Below are 20,959 nucleotides of genomic sequence, written 5' to 3'. Positions count from 1 at the left end.
TAAATCATTGGTCGATTTCGTCTGCATAAACGGCATCTATTTTGTTCAAACACCAGCTACACTTAGCCACTGCACCTTTTTTGGTCGCCGCCGAGGCTGGAACGGGTTTTTTTTTGTCAAAAAAATTTTTCTTTTGTCAAATTTTTTTTCTTCCAATCTCCGGAGCGAATATCGTCATGCGTTCCGGAAATCAGTACCACCCCAACACCCTCGATTGCGAGAACACATCACTTTTTTTTTTTTCTTTACATAATCACTGTACACATTTTCAAATTAGTACCACCAAACACTGTCCTTTAAAAGATGCGTCCGCACTTAACAAGAAACTGTTTGACGAGGCATTCACAGAAGAAAATTTCATTGGATATTTCATCAGTCCTGTTGTCGAGAGATCTTTAGTCCAATTTCAAATTTTCACTATCTTCACTGTGAACTCACAACAATGTCCAAGAGGACACTCAGCACTTAAATATTAGACACGAGAAAAGCTGGAGTTTTCTAAATAAGAAAATACAATCGTCGTACATTTTTCTTGCCTCGTAAGATGTTTCGGTGTTTTTTTGTATCGAACATGCAGATCGCTGATTATATATATATATATAATTCTAATTTTACCTTATTCAATCAAATCTTAATTCAATTTTCTATCCTTAAACATTAAAAAAAAAGTTTCTTTTATCGTAGCTCTTGTACGAAAATCTAAATTAAGCTTTAAAATAATTTTCTGAAGAATACAACTGGAAGATCGTACAATGAAGTCGGGCGATAAACTGTACATTTTATAATCTAAACTTCGGATCGCTTTGCTTTTATAAATCACTTTCTTGATTCCCATTTCGACCAAAATGTGCATTGATAAAAAGTTATCAAAAAAATCTAGTGTCAACACAACGTGAAACAACTATAAATCCAAGTCTTAGAAATATAATACAATTTTCTACGTTAGTTAATTATTAACTTTTTTTTTCTTCGGGATAACAAATTTCTGATAAATGAAATTGTTGTCTACTATTAGAATTTATATGTGCCAACTATGTCTTATAAAACAAATTCAAGCAGGCTTCCACGTCGCAATCAAACCAAAATATACAACTAATCGATTTTTTTTCTTCTTCAGATTTACTCAACTTGCTACATGTATGTATATTAAACAAATTTCCAGGATTGTTACAGGATTCTAATTTCCAAATTTCAGATTTTTCAGAGAAAATTAAAAAAAATTCGATTCAAAATTTGAATTATTAATTTAAAGCATTGTACTCTGCTTTCCTTAATTTTTATAATATTAACATGATTTTTTGCCTTTATAATAGTGCAAAAAGTAATAAAATTGGGCCTAATAAGTCAATTTTATAGGGCGATATTGAAGAAAAACGCCAAATTGAGACGTTTTCGAAAAATTTGAGTAATTCTGGAAATAAAGAACATTTTGCAAAGTTCTTGGGCTCGTTTCGAAGATAAATATTTAAAGTATTTTACTGCATAGCTCAAATATTTGAGGAATTATGTCTCTAGATTCTATCCTAGGATGAGTATAATCATTATTTGAAAATTTTCAACTTTTTTGCACCAATTTCGACCCTAGGGAAGAATTAAGGGAAACAAATTCGACAAATTAGTTAAAAATTCAACAAAATGCTATATAAACTTACCTTTAAAATTAGCCGAAGACAGATTAAAAATATCGAATATTTCAAAAGTTATTTTAATTTTTGAAAACATTAAAATTTGATATCTTTTTGTAATATTTTTTTGTGTTAAATTAAAAATTTTCAAGATATTTTCAAGTTTTCCAGGACAACTTAAAAAAAGGGAAAAAAATGTTATTAAAAATTTGAATTTAAATTAATTTTGAAGCATTGTTCTTTTCGCAATATAATTTCCAGAAGAAATGTTGTACACTACCGATGGAAATTATCTACACTCTAGTTTAAAAATCCTTAATTTTCATATTAATTTGATTTTTTCCCCTTCTAATAGCGCAGAGTAATAAAATTCTGCGTCTAATAATTCAATTTTATAGGACGATATTGAAAAAAACCGCAAACTTAAGATGTTTTCGAAAAATTCGAATAACTCTGAAAAGTAATGCACATCTTTTAAAGATCTTGGGCTCATTTTGAAGATGAGTATCCAAAGTATTTTACTAAATTGCTCAAATACTTTAAGACTTTTGTAATTCTTTGAAATTTTGCTACTTTTTTCACACCAAGTTCGACCCTGGAGAAGAATTAAGGGGGGAAAATTCTCTAAAACTTAGTTAAAAATTCAGCAAAATGCGACATAAACTTACCTTTGAAATTAGCAAAAGAAAGATTAAAAATGTCGATTATTTCAAAAGTTATACCAACTTTTTGAAAACATTGAAATTTGATATCTTCTTGCTATATTTTTTGTTTTTGTTTTGTTAAATTGAAAATTTTCAATATATTTCCAAGTTTTTCAGGACAACTTAAAAAAAAATTATATTCAAAATTTGAATTTAAATTAATTTCGAAGCATTGTTCTGTTTGCAATTTAATTTGCAAAAAAATACTCGTACACTACCGATGGAAATTATCTACACTTTAGTTTAAAAATGCTTAATTTTCATGATGTTAATATGATTTTCTCCCCTTATATTAGCGCAGAGTAATACAATTTTGCGTCAAATAATTCAATTTTATAGAACGATATTGAAGAAAACGCCAAAATGAGAATTTTTTCGTAAAATTGAAATAACTATGGAAATAATGAACATTTTTCAAAATTCCTCTGCTCATTTTGAAGATTAGTATCCAAACAATTTTACTAAATTGCTGAAATATTTTAAGAATTTTTTCTTTAAGACTACCCTAGGGCGAGTATCATAATTATGTAAATTTTTGCGACTTTTCTGCACCAATTTCGACCTTGGGAAAGAATTAAGGAAAAAAAAATCTAAAAATTAGTTAAAAATTCATCAAAATGCGATATAAACCCTTTAAAATTATCCAAACACCGACTAAAAATGTCGATTATTTCAAAATGTATCCCAATTGTTCAAAAACATTGAACTTTGATGTTTTCTTGCAATATTTTTTTATTAAATTGAAATTTTTCTTCTAGCAAAATTTCAACAACAAAAAAATAATAATAGGCTTGCAGATCATTTCTGCCGGTACTCTACACATAATTATTAATCAATGCAAATTTTAAACGTTTTCTCAACTATTATTAAATTCTAAACAATTTTTTTAATATAGTAAAAAAATTATTAATATGCAATAGCAAAAGAAGCTACAGATTCCCGTGCTCATTCAAATCGTTAGAACGTAACTTAATCAATTCTTGTCAAACTAAATTTGCAAAATGAGCAAAAAAGTACAGAAATGATAATTAAAACTTCAAAAAGAAATAGAAAAAAATGTCCAAGCTATTTTTTCAAAATTCAAGGGTTTTCATGGCTATGTAGCAACCCTCATCTCTAGGCCTTTAAAACTGACAAAAATATTTGTTGTCCCGACAAGAAATATTTAAACTTCATTTAAAATACAGTAACCAGAAAATATTTTAAATCAAACTTACGAGGACTTTTCAACTTTTTTTTCTCCTGAGTGTAAATTGAAAAAAAATCCGTTAGATGAATATTTGGGTTTTAAAATTCCGACATGGAATCCACTTAAATCATATCTTAAATTTTTGTTCGTCAAAAAATATTTAGAGGTTGATTATCGATTATGTCATTAAATTTAAGTCTCTTTGGAAAATTAATTTACAAATTTAACACAATTATAGTGTATGTCAATTCAATTGATTCAATTTTTGCTACTCATTCTAATACTTAGAATTGGATAAGGTCGCTCAATTATTTTTCAGAATCAAATTTCGTATATGATAAACTTATAGAAAAAGCAATCAAGGACATCTAAATATTTTTCGAAATTACTAGAGTATATGAAAACGTATTGATGCATGGTAGTGAGACTAAGGCATGACTATAATAAAAGATCAAATAAGAAACAGGACTGAGAAACCAAATTCAATCTACCCTTCAAATGAAAAGATCTCTCAAGATTTGAATTCAAAAAATTAAAATACCGCTCAAAAATTCTTTTTTAAATCCTTCCACCAATTTCACATTGAGTTTACTTTCTGTCTCTAGAAGAAAAAAAAACACGTCAATGCAAAGAAAAGTGAAAAAAAGAGTTTATTTTCTATTTTTATTTTAACCACACCAGCCTGTTTCTTATGAATCTTTCGCCGAAAACAAAAAAAAAAAGTGAAAGAAGCAAAAATCAATTTCATTCCTTCCACTTTTCAAAAACCTATCTGACATACCAACCAAATTTTGATACATTTCCAAACCTTGAAATTGCTTTACTTTTCCTTTAATAAAGTAGCCTAATTATTTTGTTACTCAGCTATTATTTAGTACCGAAATCAAAAAAGATCTTAGGCGCTACCTCCCTTCACTACAACTATCACCAAATGATCCTCCTTGAGACCCTCCTCACTCAAACTCGGACAGGTTCGTTTCAGTAGTTCCGTGGAGAAAGCACAGGGTGGAAAAGCGTAAAGGACGCCTGTACCTTCCGTGTCCTTATTCAGCAGAGATATCACACCAGCAGCCTCTTTCTGCTTCAAATAGGAGACCAAATTTCGCAGGGGCCTCGTCTGCACGTTCGCGTCATCGTTGGTGATCGCCGCACTGGAACCGGCAAGTCCCAAAAAGATGGCGTGCGAGCTGGACGTCTGAATTCGCTTCGAGACGTCGTCAAGTTTCGGCTGATCGAGACGCAGCCTCTGCGTTATTCTCAGCATGTGCTTGCCCTCCTCGTCCTTCATCAACGACTCGATAATCTCCGTGTCGCCGTCCGTCAAATGAAACTTGGCCGGGAAGAGCGAGTTCTTCAAAATCAGTGCTCCCTGCCAAACTCCAATTGACTTCCTCGCCACGTCCGAGAGAGTTCGCGACGTCGAGAGCATTCCCGTTCTCGCAATCTCATTGTCCGAGTCCGAATCCATGGGTCTTCGTCTCGGCGATCTCGATCTCGATCTATCAACGCCAGGCTCACGAGAAATCGATCTTCGCATTCCCCGACTCTCATAGTCAATTTCTGCACCGGGTCTTCTGTTCCACTCGGGATTATCGCGCTCATAGCCCTCCGGATAGCTTCCTCGATATCCGCCACGTCCGCCGCCTCTTCTCTCATGCCAGGGTCCGGATCCCCGTCCACCCCGGAAGCCACGACCCCCATATCCAAATTCTCCCTCAGCCGCGTACGGATCATAGGGCGACTCGTAGTCCGCTGGCCTCGATCTGAAGTCGCCACCATCCTCCGGATACATCCGCGGCTTGAAACCAAAACCTGGTGTAACATCGGCAAAGTCCACCCGCAATCGTCTGTCGGGCCCGCCGAGCGGGAAACCGCGCATCTCCTTCACAGCCGCTTGAGCAGCGTCAATCGAATCATAAAGAATATAAGCATTGCTGTCGCCCTTGATATAATCAATCTTCTTAATTGCACCGAATCGGTCGAATTCCCTCTCGAGTTGCGGAATCGAGGTCCAGGGACCCAGACCTCCAACCCAGATTCTAGTTGTCGGCGTTGCCTTCCCGTAGCCAATTTTGCATTGGAATTTTCCAATATACTGACCCGAGAGTTCCACTTTGCATCTGTGGGCCATATCGAGAGTCTGGAATCTCACGAAAGCGTAGGCGTTTCCTGTTCCAGGAGGCGGTCGTTTAATGTCAATATCGTCGACAATTCCATACTTGCTGAAGATCCTCCGAAGCTCCTCCTCGGTGATGTTGATCTCGAGATTTCCGGCGAATAGGGTCCTGGTGGCAAGAGGATCGTCCTCGGGCTGAACGTGGTGGAGGTAGTTGGGAAACTTGTCCTTTTTGTTCTCGACTCGCTCGAATCCGTGAACCGGATGTCGGACCATCATGTGACGAGGAGGTCCACCATAGTGATGAGGAGGTCCACCGCCAGGATGAACGTGCGGAGGTCCGCCGTGATGCATTGGCGGTCTGATAAAGTCGTGATGAGGTGGCGGAAGAGCCTCTCGTCGCATTTCTCGATGTGGTGGAATTCCGACTGGTGGACCGTACACACGGTCGTATCTTTCGATGGGTCTGTGCCTGTCGGTGGGTCCTGGTGATCGGGCGTAGTAGCGATCATAATCTGGCGGTGAAATAGACCTGGGACGTCGGTAGGCGTCGGGTCGTTCAAAGGCGGCGTCAACGAGGGCGAGCTTGTCGTAGATTATGACTCGGGGTTTTGCATATTTTGCGTCACGTGCGTCCTCATGGTTCCGGAAGCAGACATAGGCGACTCGCTCGTCGAGCTCGTGAGCAATTCTGATCGAGAAATCGCCAAATTTTTTATACTCCCGGTAGAGGGTGTCTTTGATGACCTCGTCGGTGGCTTTGGGATGGATGGAACTCACGCAGAGGACCTTGTAGTAGTGTCTCTCGGGGGGAATTTCACGAGGAGTGGCTCGGTAGTCTTCCCGGTGGGAACCGGACTCGACGTAACGAGCATGGGAAGTGGCTCGGCTGGGTGGAGTTGGACTTCTTGCTCCTCGGCTTCGACGTCTCATCCTGTCTGGTGATATGCGCTCGTCGCTCGAGTCATCGTATCTGGGGACCAAAAAAAAAAAAAGAACAAACCGATTAAAAAATTAAGTTTAATAACAAAATAAAGAGATTTCAAATACAACTTTGGCTGCAAACAAATGATAACAGGGTGTCTACGCAAATCCTGGACCAAAATTTCCTGAGGATTCCACGTTTCTTCCAGATATAATTTTTCGCAAGTTTAATATAATATATTTTTTTTTAGTTTCTAGGAATTTAATTAATTACAAGATATTCTTAAATATTTTAGCACGATAGAATATTTAAATACACTAAAAACATCATATTATAAATATGCCTCTAAATTCCATGAATATGAATAATAATTCGAACTAATTTTATTTTATCTACTTATACTTAAAATTCAATGTATATGTAGATAAAATAATGTGGCTATTATATTAAGTTCAATTTAAACTATTTCAAATTAATTTTCTACCAAAAAGACGATTTTTCATAAAAAGACATTATTTCACAATCAAGAAATTGAATGTTCGAAAAAAATCTATTTTCAAGCAAATATCTGAATTTAAAACTAACAAATATCAGTTCTCAACCAAAAATGCAGTAGGTAAATTTTCCGTTAAGACCCCTGTGATCGTAACCTCAAACATGTTTTTCAAAAATTCAACTTATATTCACACGAAACGCGACATCGAGTTGAAAATTTGGGAAATTCAATGAGAAGCACTAAGAAACGTTTAAATTCCCGGTCCTTTCCCGGTTCGCAAATTTTTTTCGCGATCATTGAAATTCAACAAATGGAACACAAAAGCTAAACAATTTTCCACTTGAAGTAATACAAATTAAGCTGCAAATGAAAGCACTCAAAGTGGAACTGTTAAATTTTGAAGTTTTAAATTTGAAATTTAAAAGTTTTTAATTTAAAAAATTTGTATTCAAATGCTCAATAATTTACGCGTATAAAATTAAAGGTAGTAACATTTTTCAATATAAAAAAATAAAAATCCACGTTATCATTTTCAATTTTTACCTGAACACGTCTTAAATTAGAAGTTTAATTATTTTCTTTTTAAATAGTTTAAACATCATTGGAAAGCTTTAAAATTTTATTTCCAAATATTGAGAAATCTAGAAGTTGTTTTAAATTTAAAATTATTTTGGAAATTTTTACAGAACTTCTAAATATCTATCAAATTAGATTCTTTTCAAGAATTCTGAAAGGCTTCAAAAAAATAAAAACATTTTCTTAAGTTTCCTAGGAAAATTAAAAATAACTTTTCAATTGGAAAAATTATTTCAAGCGAGTATTCAAAAAGTGTTTCAAAGATTTAAATAAAATTTTCAAAAAAGATTCTAGAAGATTTTAAGAAAACTTTCTAAAATTTGCAAGATAACTTTTTATCTTTTTAAAACTCCTAAATATCTCTTAAAATTACTCAAATTTTTTCTACAAATGTTCATTTGTAAATTATACATCAAAAATTAAAATGTTCACTTAGAAATTAAGCGTTTTTCAAATACAACAATTAAAATTTTAACGCTCAAAGTTTAAAGGCTCTTCGAAATTTTAACGATTCCAGGCTTTCTATGTCCAACAATTCAGTTAAAGATTCTTTACTTTTAAATAATTGGCTTTAATTTACTTATCTTAAATAAAAATTCAAATATTGCTAAGTATTCAATAAATGATCTTCTTTTTCAATTAAAAATTTTAAATTGAATGGGTTAAAAATTGAATATTTTAAACTGAAAGAATATTTTCAATTAAAAAAAATCCTTTAATTAAGAATATATTATTATGAAGTTATGTTTAATTTGAAAATAGTTTAGAAACTTTCAGCCACACGTTCACATGTTTAATGACTAAGACTTTCAAATTGAAATCGTTTAAGTTTTAACGTTAAAATCTGAATATTTTTAAATTTTGAACTGATTAAAAATCTTTTTGTCAAATCGTTTTTGTTCACTTTTTATTACTTAAAGTACAGATAAATTTAAAAAAGATTTATTTATTTATTAAATAAAAATGTTTTTAACCAAAAAAATTTTGAATTACGCATTGGAAGCTAAATAATAGCATACTTGAAAAACATAACAATTCAAGTAATTATTTAAAAACTGTTGAAATCAAACGTGGACAGATTGTTCTTCTACAAATTTGCGTATGAACGTAAGTTGGGCTTGAAATTTTTTTAACTTGTTTTGAGGTTACGCTCACACGGCCTTAAAAAAATATTTTTACACAATAAAAAAAAAATTTTGGACAAATTTAATTTAACTTTTAACCATATAGTTTTATTTACATCCAAAATGATTAATTAGTAACTAAAATTATCAATATTAAATTGCAATACTTGAATTCTTGATACAAAAAATAAATTTGCAAACACAAAGATTAAATTTTAAATGGGAAGATTAATGTTCCACCAAAAAAGAAGATTTTTCAACAAAAAAAATTAATTTTTAACTGAGAAATACCAATTCTTAACCAGAAAGTTAAATTTTCAACCAAACTAATGAATTGCCAACTAAAATGATGAATCTTCATCTGGCATAGATGGATGAGTTTTAACCAAAAAAATTATTTTTCAACAAAGAAGATTAATGTTTACTAAGGAAGACAAATTTTATAGAAAATCCATGAATTTTGAATTAAAAAGATAAATTATCAACCAACAATTGAATAGTTAAATTTTAAGTTAAAAATTAATGTTTAACCAAAGAGATGAATTTTCAACTAAAATGATGAATCTTTAACTGGAGCAATTGAATTTTAAACTAAATTGCTGAGTTTTAAAAAATGAATCTTTAAGGGGAAAAATAAATTTTTAACATGAGAGTAACTTTCAAGCAAGTAAAAGCTTGTAATTTAAAAACTTGAGAATTTAGTTTTAAAAATGTTGCCAGTCATTCGAAAAGAAAGACGCGTAGATGCTCAAACCTAAAATGCTGGGTCATATTATCTTAATAGTAAAAATTGAAATGTATACTTAAAACTCTTTTTAGGCGTAACCATCTTCGCTCAGAAATGTAAATAATAACATACCTCGTACTTATTCACGAAAATTCATAATAGAGTCAATAGTAACATAAATTTGGAAAAATATCTTCATGCAATTTTTAAATATTACGTCGAGGGTTTGAAGCTGGTATACAATGTAAAATTCGCATAAAATAGTGTGAATCTTTTCAAATTTTTTGAAATAACATTTTAAAAAACTGATGTCAAATTTTGTAAAACATTTTGAAATTTGTAATATCTTTTAAAATTTCTTCAAAAATGATGCAATCTTTTAAACCTCTGAAATGCCGTACGGGAAAAATATTTTATTTTGATCAAGACAGATGAATAATCAATCAAATAGTTAAATTTTCAATTGAAGTTGATATACAATATTCAACCTAAAATCGAAGTTACATTTCAAGTTCAAAAAATTAATTTTCAACAGAAAATAAAAACGAATTTTCAACATATTAGTTAAATTTTCAACCAAAGCAGTGAGGAATTCTCAACTAAAATTATAAATTTTCAACTAAAATAGTTGAATTTTCAATTAAAAATGTTGATATATGAATTCTCAGTTTAAAAAATTATTTTAGAGTAAAAAAAAAACAACGAATTTTGATCAAATAGTTGATTTTTCAATTAAAATGATAGTTTTTAACACAAAAAAGTAAATTTTCGACAAAAGAGTTAACTTTCAACCAAAAAGATGAATTTTCAACTAAAATTATGAATCTTGAATTGTAATAGTAGAAGTTACAACCAAAAATTCAATTCTAAAAAAAAGTTTTCAACATAGCAATTAAATCCAGTAACATAAAAGAACTTTTAGAAAAGAAAAAATGTTTTTATATAATTTTATAAATCATTTTTAAAAAATGATACGGACGCAATCCTCTGAAATCCCTAGAAAACTCAAATTTTTCTAAATCGCTTGAAATCTATAGAAATCCCTCTTGAAATTCAATGAATCTCTCACATATTGTAAAATGCATTGAAATCTTAGAAAATCATTTGAAATTTCAAAAGCTACTAAAATTTTCAATAATCCTACAAAATTCTTTGAAATTTCATTAAATGCTCGGAATTTTTTAAAATACACTGAAATCTTTAAAATCCTTTGCAATTTTTAAAATTCCTTAAATCTTTAATGTTTGTAAAAATATTTAAATCCTCAAATTCCTTTGAGATCTAATCAAATTCCTAGACATTTTTGCAATCTTAAAATTTTTGGAATCTTGTAAAATACCCTTAACTCATTCAAATTCTTTGAAATCCATTGCAATATTTAAAAACAGTAAGCCTTTGGATATCCCGAAAAATTGCGCATATCTGATCAAAATCTCTAAAAATTGCTTAAATTACTTTGAGTTCTCACAAACTATCTTGACATTTGTAATATCCCTTAAAAGTTCTTAAAAAATTATGAAAACTTAAAAATGCCTTGAAATCTTTCAAACTTTAGAACCTTCGATTGGAGTTCGAGGCCTGTAATAAATAATAAAATTAGGGAAATTAAACGTAAGAAAATAAAAAATATTTTTTAAATTTGATTATGTTTAGTTTAAATGACTTTAATTACACTCAGAGTAACTATGACATAGCAAATCATAAATCAAAATGAATACTGATCAGAACGACCTGAATTCGAAATATCTGACATCTTGCTGGTTTTTATCATCACTGTGTAATATTCTTTAATTCATTAAAATGTAAACACATCTTATTCAAAAATAGCGCATTTGTAGATTAAAATTACAACAGGTTGAAAATAATTTTTAAAAAGATTATCAAATTTAACCATTCAACTATTTTTTGAAATCAGGTATACATAAAATATATATCTGCTAAAAAAGAACGAGAAATTCTTCTGAATATTTTAATATACGCCTTAAAATCGGTTGAAACCTCTTGGCGTTTTTTAAAATATTAACGAGCATTAGTGACATTTTTTTTAACAGTAGAAAAAGTCTGAGGCCTGAAAATTAAAAACATTTGAAATTATGCCGTTTTTTATGTTAAGCTCTAAAATTTTAATAATTTGCCATTGAAGCGTTGATAATTAATCAAAGCCTGAAGATTTTTAACTTTTTTTAAACGGAATTTTAAATCTAAAACTTGTAAAACGTAAAAGCTAAAATGTACCTGAAGTTCCGAACGTTCAAATGAACGAAATATTTTTCTACATTTCTATTTTTCTCATAAATATTGTTCCAACTGTAAATTGAAATATGCATTATAATTCTTTTCCAATTATAAATTATTTCCAATATAAATAAAGAAACACTTAGTACTTTTTTTGCCTGAAAGTCATCGGTAAAAAATTTCGTTCATTTGAACGTTTAGAACTTCAAGCGAGCTAAAAATGAAGAAATTTCAACTGTCAGCATGATTTTAAATCTGATGCACATCAAATTCTCCATATTTTAGCCAAAACATATTTAGAAACTTCTAAAATATAAAAATTACAAATACAATATTAAATTGAAATTATTAAACATAAAATAAATATTATTTACTATACAATTTTCTACTTTCACAATCAGGGTGTCTTGAAACCTTGAAAAAATACCTGTTCAATTATGTATTTCGCTTTTTTTTAAAACAATTTACTCCAAATATCTATACATTTTCGCAAGTTTATTATAAATAAGGTTTTTCTTCAGTCCTTGTTAATATCTAAACGTGCAAAAATAGTGAATTTGATCGTGTAGTCATGAATTTGAATAATTTAAACAAATTTTTATTTTATCTTCTTATACTTAAAATTCAGTGCATATTTAAAATATTGAGTTTTAATTTAAATGTTGAATCTTTTACTTAATTTGTTGAATTTTAAACTAAATAGATAAAGTTTCAAACAAGAAGATGAATTTTCTGCAAAAAAAGATGAATTTTCAACTAGAGAAAATAAATTTCAAACTATTTAACTGGATTATTTAAGATTTTAGTTGTAAAATTATGAATCTTGAACAGAAAAAGAAAATTTTTAATAAAGGTGGCGATTTTTTAAATAAGTAGTTGAAATATCAACGAAACCGATAAAATTTAAATGAGAGGTGAATTTTTGACGAAAATTATAGAATATTCAGCTGTATTAGTTAAAACTTCAGTTGAAAAAATCAATTTCCAACCAAAAAAGAAAGAATTTTCATCAAAACAGATAAATGTGCAGTAACAAAATAATAATAATTCGAATTTTCAACCCGAAAATATAAATTTACAACAAAAAATGGGATAATGGATATTTAAATGAACATTTTTTTATTTTAAATAAAAAATAGTTCAATTCAACCAAAGAGATGAATTCTTAATAAAGAAAGAATTTTCCGAGAAACAAATGTCAACCAAACTGTTAAAGATTAATATTCTAATAAAAAAAAAAACGAATTTACAGCAAAAAAACCATAAATTTTGAACTAAATAGTTGAATCTTCAATAAAATAGCTAAATTTTCAAATAAAATTATGAATTTTCCGCTAAAATGACGAATTTTAAAATGGAATAGTTGAATTTGCAACCAAGAAGAATAATTTTTTACCAGGCGAATTTTCAACTACATATATATTTTAAAACCAAACATTCATAGTTAAATTATTAGTTAACAAATTAATTTTTAACCCAAAAAAAATTAATTTTCAACAAAATAAACTTAAGGTTGCAACAATAAAATTGAGTAGCTAAATTTTCAAAGCAAAAAACTTAAATCAATCTCGAACTTAAATAGTTTAATTTTGAACCAAAAATATTTATTCTAAACCAAAAAAAAAATATCTTGTTCTTTAAAAAATGACGAATTTTTGACAAAATACACGATTTTCTAACCACAAAAGTTTTTTTGCAATCAGTTGTATTTCTAACCGAAATAACATAAAATCATTTTTTTAAATAGTTGATATTTCATTTTGAAAAATTCAATTAAAAATAAAAAACATTTTTAATCCAAAAGAGAAAAGTTTAATTTCCAGCCAAAAAAATTAATTTCCAAATGAAAAAATGAATTCTCAATAAAATAGCAAAATTTTCAGAGAGTTATGCATTTTTAACTTAAATAATGAATTTCCAACGAGAATAGTTTCATTTTAAACCAAAAAGGTGAAGTTTTAACTAAACGATTATAGCACTCTCAACAAAAGAAATGAATTTTCAATAAACATCACGAATCTTTCACAACAAAAATAATTTTAAACAAAATCCATGGACTTTCAACTGAAATAGATAATTTTTCAAACAAAATACATTAACCAAAAAAGACATGACTTTCCTACTAAAAAAGATCAATTTTCTTATAATACAAATTACTTTTCAACCAAAATATTAATTTGCAACCACTTGCATTTTTAACTAAGATTACATTTTATAGATACGAATTTATACAAAATATTTTAATATTCAATTTAAAAATATTAATTATTAACAAAAAAGTGCATTTTATACAAATTAGTTGCATTTTTAACCAAATAAATTAATGTTCTATCAAAAAGACGAATTTTCCATGAATTAGTTAAATTTTCAACCAAATACATCTGATTTCATCCAAAAAAAGATTGCAATATAAAATAAAAAAAAAACAGTGGTATTCATAAGTGCAATTTTTAACTAAGTATATTATCTAGTTACCAATTACTAATTTTTATTTAACTACACGAATTTTCAACTGAAAATAAAATAGCGAAATTTCCATTAAAAAAATTAATTTAAAATGTGAAAAAATATAAATATTGAACTTAATAGTTACATCTGGTGATATAAAGCTACTTTTATTTGAGAATTTTTTTTTTTTAATTTGATATTACAATTTAAGAAAAAGGACGCCATAGAAAAAAATTCCGACTTAAAAAAAAATTCTGATATTTCCAGATGAGTAGACAGCCTGACAATGTACTCCTATGCATTTATTTTTTTACCAAAATCCGCAAGATTCGTGCATTGTTCAATCAAAATTGACAAATAAAGTGATAAGGACCGATTGGAATTTTTCCAAAATGATAAATGATACGTGTCGATATGTAAGTTGAAAATGATAAGAATTTGACGAAAACATAAGATCACAATATCTATCTACAGAGAAATTAGTAACTGACAATAAAAACAAAAGACTTCAAGGACAATCAATCGATAATTGTAATACTTTTCCTTTTTTACTTTCTCCTTGAATTGATTATCCTCTGTTGGAAGAAATAAAACGTAGAAATAACTTGACGTTCCTTTTAAGATCCACAACTATTTTAAACTAAAATGATCACTACAGACTTTGTAGCCTTACACAATATCATAATTAGTACCCACTACAGATCACGTATAGGAAAAAAAAAACACTAACTTCATCGGAGTTGGCTCACTTAAACAGCATAAACAGTTTAACGATTATCACGCGTCTCTTTTTTATCATCTAGAATTCTCGATAAAAACTCGTCACGGGCAATTTTATTCTTAGCATGCAGACACAATTCACGAGCACCAACACAAACTGAAAACTACAAAACAGACTAAACTATCGAATTGGTCGTTTGACTGTATTTAACGATGCATTAATTGCATTCGTAACTCATAGTTCATACACACAAAACCAACGCCATTACGCATCTTGGAAAAATAGAGTAGAGCTGAAAACCAGTTGTTGGAAAGTTTCTCAAAACTTGTTGGCAAAAGGCAAATGGGATTATTTTGTAACGTATTCGAGCATACCGTCCGATTGAAGATCTGCTTCGTTTGACGCGGGTCGGCGGTGAATCACGGCTTGTACTTCTTTTCATGTTATTGCGTATTTTAACCGTGATCTTGTGCCGGTCGTCCCGTGGAATCCCAATCATCAACGCTGACTATTATACTGAGAGAGATCGTCGAACAATTTCACGAGATAAATATAACTTTTTAATTCCACTGATAAATAATACCGCACCACACAATTCAACGCCCTTTTTACTCCGACTTCACCCGACGGGAAAATGGCGCTGGCTTGCTTTTGACACTTCTTCTTCCGGTTTTGACTTTTAGGTTAGGACGCGTACCGGAAGTTTGCGTACTCTATTTTCATTGGCTGTTGACTTGCCGCGCCATTTTAAAATAGAGAAAGAAGCTTTCACAAATAATTAAAGAACGGTTTCGCGATTCTTTTATAATGAGTTCAGGCCTCGGACTCATTTGGGATAGGGATGAGAATCAATGAAACAACAATGAATCGTTGCACAATTTAATAAATTAAATTTAAAACATTCGCTTTAAATTGAGACGATTACAAAATCACGTAGAATAAAATTCCCATCATTGTACAAATTTCGGACAGAAAATTACTGAATTATAAAATATCCGAATTTGAACAATTAAAAAAAATTATTTCTTAATAAATATAATTTTTTCAATAATCAAATACTTGTATACAAAGTTAATTTTGATTATTAAACTTTCTCAAATTAGTATTTGAATTTAAAATAACAATAATTTTAGCAACCTTAAAGATCGAAAATAATTTTTTTAAATAAAGATATTTGATTATTGTATTATTTATAATACCTGATCATACATAATATTAATAAACAAACATTCTTTAAGGTTTTAAATTTGGGAATTTTCCAGTGCGGATATTTTATAATTCGGAAATTTTCAAATTCGGTAATGCTATAACTGTCGCAATTCGGGAAATTTATTATACGGAAATTTTATAGATCGTGAATTTTATAAATCGTGAATTTAACAGTGAGGGAAATGTTATTTTTCGGTATTTTTCATTCTTCGCTTTATCATTCGGGAATTTTACAATTTGGTAATATTATAAACTCGTCACGAATTTTATTATGCGGGAATTTTCGAATCTGGAATTTTATTATTCGAAAATTTGCCATTTTGCGAATTTTGGTTTAGGAATTTTCAAATTTAGTAATATTATAAGATGTCAGGCATTTTCAAATTGGGAAATTTTATAAATCGGGAATTTTCCGATTTAGGAATTTTACAGCTTAGGAAATTTTGTTTTTCAGGATTTTTCAGTCGCCCCTTTATTTTTTGGGGCTTTTCTAATTCTGTAACAATATAAACTGTTCTGGAATTTTACTATTCGGAAATTTTCTAATTTGGTATTATTATAAAATATCCGCAATTTTATAATTCGGAAATTTTATTATTTAAGAATTTTATAAATCAGGAATTTTTTAAGCCTTCGGAAACTTTGTTTTTCGGGATTTTTCAGTCATCCCTTTATCATTCGGGAATTTTACAATTTGGCAATATTATAAACTGCTCAGAAATTTTCGAATCTGGAATATTTTATTATTCAGAAATTTGCCAGTTCGAGAATTTGTTTAGAAATTTTCAAATTTAGTAATATTATAAAATGTCAGAAATTTTCCAATTGGGAAACTTTATAAATCGGGAATTTTCCAATTTAGAAATTATACAGCGTCGGAAGTTTTGTTTTTCGGGAACTTTCAGTCGTCCCTTTATTATTCGGGGCTTTTCCAGTTCTCTTACAATATAAATTATTCGGGAACTTTCTAATTTGGTAAAATTATAAAATATCCGCAATTTTATTATTCATGAATTTTACAAATCAGGAATTTTACAGCTTCGGAAATTTTGGTTTTCGGGATTTTTCAGTCGTTTCTTTATTATACCGGAATTTTCTAATTCGGTTCTATTGCAAACTTTTCGGGAATTTTGTTATTCGAAAATTTTCCAATTCAGCAATTTGATTAAGAATTTTTAAATTTTGTAATTTTCTAAAATGGGAATTTGATGATGAATTTTCAAAATTAGTAATATCATAAAACATCCACAATTTTTCATTTCGGAAATTTTATAAATCGGGAATTTTCCAGCGTCGGGAATTGCGTTTTTTGTTGTTGTTCAGTGATCCCTTTATTATTCAAGAATTTTCCAATTAATTAATATTACAAACTATTCGGAAATTTTATTATTCGAGAATTTGATAAACCGAGAATTTTCTAATTCAGGTATTTTGTGAGGCCGAGAATTTTATTTTTTCGGACTAATATAAACTAATGGGGAATTTTATTATTAGGGAACTTAAAAACCCGACAACTTCATTATTCACGAATTTTATCATTCGGGAATTTTACTATTCACGCATTTTATAATTTGGAAATTTTATTATTGGGAAAAATTTTACAGTGTCAGTAATTTTATTTTTCCGCATTTTACAGTCGACTCTTCATTATTTGGGAAAATATTGCAATTTCAAGCAACCCAATTCATATTCTAATAAAAAAGACAAAAAAATAGTTGAATGTTTTACTCAATCGAAGAGATGAATTTTTAACTGGAATAATTCTATTTTTAAATAAAAAGAATTTCAAACTAAACATATAAATCTTGAACTGGAATAGTTGAATTTTCAACCAACAAGATAAATTTTTCCACTAAAAAAGATAATGTTTCAACCAGAAAGGAAATACTTTCACAAAATGCATGATTTTTCAATTACAAAAAGATAAATTCTCAACAATTTTATACAAAATAATAACGAATTTCAACTCGATTATATGAATTTTCAACACAAAAGTTCATTTTAAACCACTTAGTTAAATTTTTAACCAAATAGATGAATGTTCTATAAAAAAACGAATTTTCAATAAAATAATGAAGTTTTTTACCAAAGAGATGAATTTTGAACCCAAAAAATTAATCTTTAAGAGAGTATTTAAACTTTCAACTTAAAAATAGGAATTTTCAACGAGTTGATATTTCAATCAGAGATTAAGATAAATTTTCAAAAAAAAAAAGTTTTTTCTACCAAAAGAGATGGATTTACAACAATTAAAATAGATGAATTTTCAGTCGAAAGAAAAATTTCAAGCAATAAAATACGAATTTTCAGCAAAATAATTAAATTTTTTAAAAGAAAATGAATGTTATACCGAAAAAATATTTTGTAACAAAGTAGTTTAATTTTCAACCAAAAATATAAAACTTGATATTTCAGCCAAGATTTAAATTTTAAATAAAAAAAAAGTAGAATTCAACCAAAAAGGAAGAATTTTCAATAAAACCGTCAAGTTGTTAAGAAAAAAAGATAACTTTTTAACAAAATTGTTCAATTTTCATAAAAATAATGACATTTTTAACGAAAAAAAAGCCTCAACCAAAAATATAATAAAATTTTCGACTAAAACAGGAATTTTTATTAATTTCATTGATACTTTTTAATTTTTAATATAATTTTAAGATTTCAAGTCCAAATATATTGTGGTTTCAATAAAATAGTTGAATTTTCTAACAAAAAAGTTTTGCAACCAAAATAAATTAATTTTCAGCAAAAGATTTAGTGTTCAAGCCAAAAATTTAACTGATTTAGAAAATAATGACTTTTTAATAAAATAATTTATTTTCTAAACAAATAATCGAATTTTAAACCAAATGGTCGAATTAAAAAAATCCTCTTCAACAAAAAAAGTGGCATTTTAAACCAAATAGTTCAATTTTCAAGCCAAAAAGACTAATTTTTTTAGAAAACGGTTGAATTATCAAACTCAAAAGATAATTTTTTCAATAAAAAATATAATTTTCAATAAAAAAAGGCAAATAAAAAAGAATAGAATTTTCATCCCAAAAAGATGGTCAAATTTTCAAATAAAAAACATTAAAATTAAACCAAGAACAGTAACATATTTTCAAGCAAATACTTGAATATGCCAATTTTGCAGGATCTCTGCATTTTTTAGAATTTTTTCAATCACCGTAAACTCTTTAAAATCCTTTGAAACTTATAAAATCGCTTTAAAAATCTTGAAATCTGTAATATCTTTCAGAATTCCTGCAAAAACAATATAATCTTTGAAATCCTCTGAAATGCCGTAAAATCCCACAAAATCTAAAATCCCTTATACATTTTTGATGTTTTTTATTTAAAGTACTTATGTTGAAATCCACTTAAGTCTCTGGAAAACTTCTCAATTTTTGAAAATATTGGAATCACTTAAATTTTTCTATAATCCTACACAGTTGGTGATATTTCTCGTAATATTTTAAAGTCCTTTAAAATTATCAATCGTTCAAATCTTGAAAATTCTGAGACCGCATAAAATCCGTAAAAGTCTATTTAGATTTCATTTCATCTCATTTACTACCTAAAGTTCTCTAGAAATTTCCTAAAATCTCTTGATATATTTTCATACCTTTTTAAAATTCCTGGAAGTTTTTGAAATTTCTTCAAATCTGTTAAAATAAACTAAAATCTCGATATATTTTCAAAAACTTTGAAATGGCGGATGTTACTTTATTTAATCATCAAGAAGTTTAAAAATAGTTTTCGAGGCAAACTGAAATATAGTTGCATTAGCGAGCAATGAAAAATAAAACACTGATTTTAATTTAAAAATAAAAGCAATTTTTTTGTATTCAAACATTCTTTTTTTATAAAAAAAACGGAAGATAGTGAACTGGACAGCTATTTACATTTTACATTTTTTCACTCATACGAGTAGAAAAGAATGTCCTCATCTCCAGAAACACAAGTCAAATAAAATAAATACGAATCGTAGAAAACTAGACTGTTATAATACAAAATGTTTTAAAGATACTTAAATAATTAATTATCAATAATAAAGCAAAGCGAAATATAAGTCGAGAGACATTTAAATTATTTATTGAAAACTTTTGATTTATTTTTCAAAAGCTTTTAATTAGGTTTAGGATTTCAATTTTATGCTGAATTTGTCACAATTTCGCATTACTTTAATATTTTACTAAATCTAAGTAACAATAGCGTTACCGCAGTCACAGCGATTAATTCAACTAAATAAATTATAGATCTTAAATCAAAATCCTCATCGCCTTATCTGAATGAATCACATTTTTCGAAAGAGATGTCATTATCGTAAAATTACGTGTTATCTTATCTTTTCAGTCTTTTACAGTCTCAATTTTCAATCACCCAAAGAACGTTTACACCCGACATTCCAAGGTTGACGCGTCCAAGCATTCCGTGATCCCGTGTTTTTACGATGTAGAGAAATAACAAGAGAGTGTGAAACATGTTATTCCTCCCCTGAAAGTAGATAAATAAACAAATTAATTAATTAATTCACAGTTTAAACAGAGGATATTATAAAAAGAAAAAAAACAAAAGACTTCACAGCCAAAATTATTACAAAACAGGGGAAATAGGGTGACTTTTCACGAAACACTGGTAATAATGGGGGAATCTATTCTTTTAAATCAAATTAATGAAGGTACCATTTTGAATATTTTCTACCAAAAGAGATGAAAACGTTGAGTTTGACGCCCGAAAAGATGAATTTTCATACCAAAGAGACTCATTTTTTACAGGAAGGTTGAATCTTCAACCAGAAATGTTGAATTTTTAACAAAAAAGTTCCTTATCTATCAAAAAAGATGAATGCTCAATCGAAAAAGACGATTTCTCTCTAAAA

General features: G+C 28.7%; 2 protein-coding genes across 2 annotated transcripts in view; both read right to left on the bottom strand.

Moving 5' to 3' along the window:
- Window positions 1-2,452: 2,452 nt before the first annotated feature.
- Window positions 2,453-15,501, bottom strand: LOC117167362 (RNA-binding protein spenito). The gene is made up of 2 exons (XM_033352238.1): window positions 15,261-15,501; window positions 2,453-6,607 (listed from the first exon to the last, which is right to left on the bottom strand). The coding sequence occupies exons 1-2, from the start codon at window positions 15,383-15,385 to the stop codon at window positions 4,414-4,416; spliced, it is 2,319 nt and encodes a 772-aa protein (XP_033208129.1). The 5' UTR covers window positions 15,386-15,501; the 3' UTR covers window positions 2,453-4,413.
- Window positions 15,502-19,891: 4,390 nt separating this feature from the next.
- The window catches only part of LOC117167258 (transmembrane protein 209), a 28,430-nt gene continuing 27,362 nt past the window's right edge, over window positions 19,892-20,959 (bottom strand). The window contains exon 8 of the mRNA XM_033352063.1: window positions 19,892-20,574. Coding sequence (XP_033207954.1) covers window positions 20,446-20,574 — 129 coding nt within the window. The 3' untranslated portion in view covers window positions 19,892-20,445. The remainder of the gene's footprint in view (window positions 20,575-20,959) is intronic.

This window comes from Belonocnema kinseyi, chromosome 2 (genome assembly GCF_010883055.1).
Source record: "Belonocnema kinseyi isolate 2016_QV_RU_SX_M_011 chromosome 2, B_treatae_v1, whole genome shotgun sequence".
NCBI classification, from domain to species: domain Eukaryota; kingdom Metazoa; phylum Arthropoda; class Insecta; order Hymenoptera; family Cynipidae; genus Belonocnema; species Belonocnema kinseyi.
Note: the sequence above shows the minus strand (reverse complement) of the source record. Positions and strands in the feature narration are given on the sequence as shown.

What these genes read in the sequence shown, in the direction of transcription:
- LOC117167362 (XM_033352238.1), bottom strand. Translation starts at nt 15,385, where the DNA reads ATGATTGGGATTCCACGGGACGACCGGCACAAGATCACGGTTAAAATA. An exon ending in AGCAGATCTTCAATCGGACG is followed by an intron (nt 6,608 to 15,260) that starts GTATGCTCGAAT and finishes TTTGGTCCCCAG; the next exon opens with ATACGATGACTCGAGCGACG.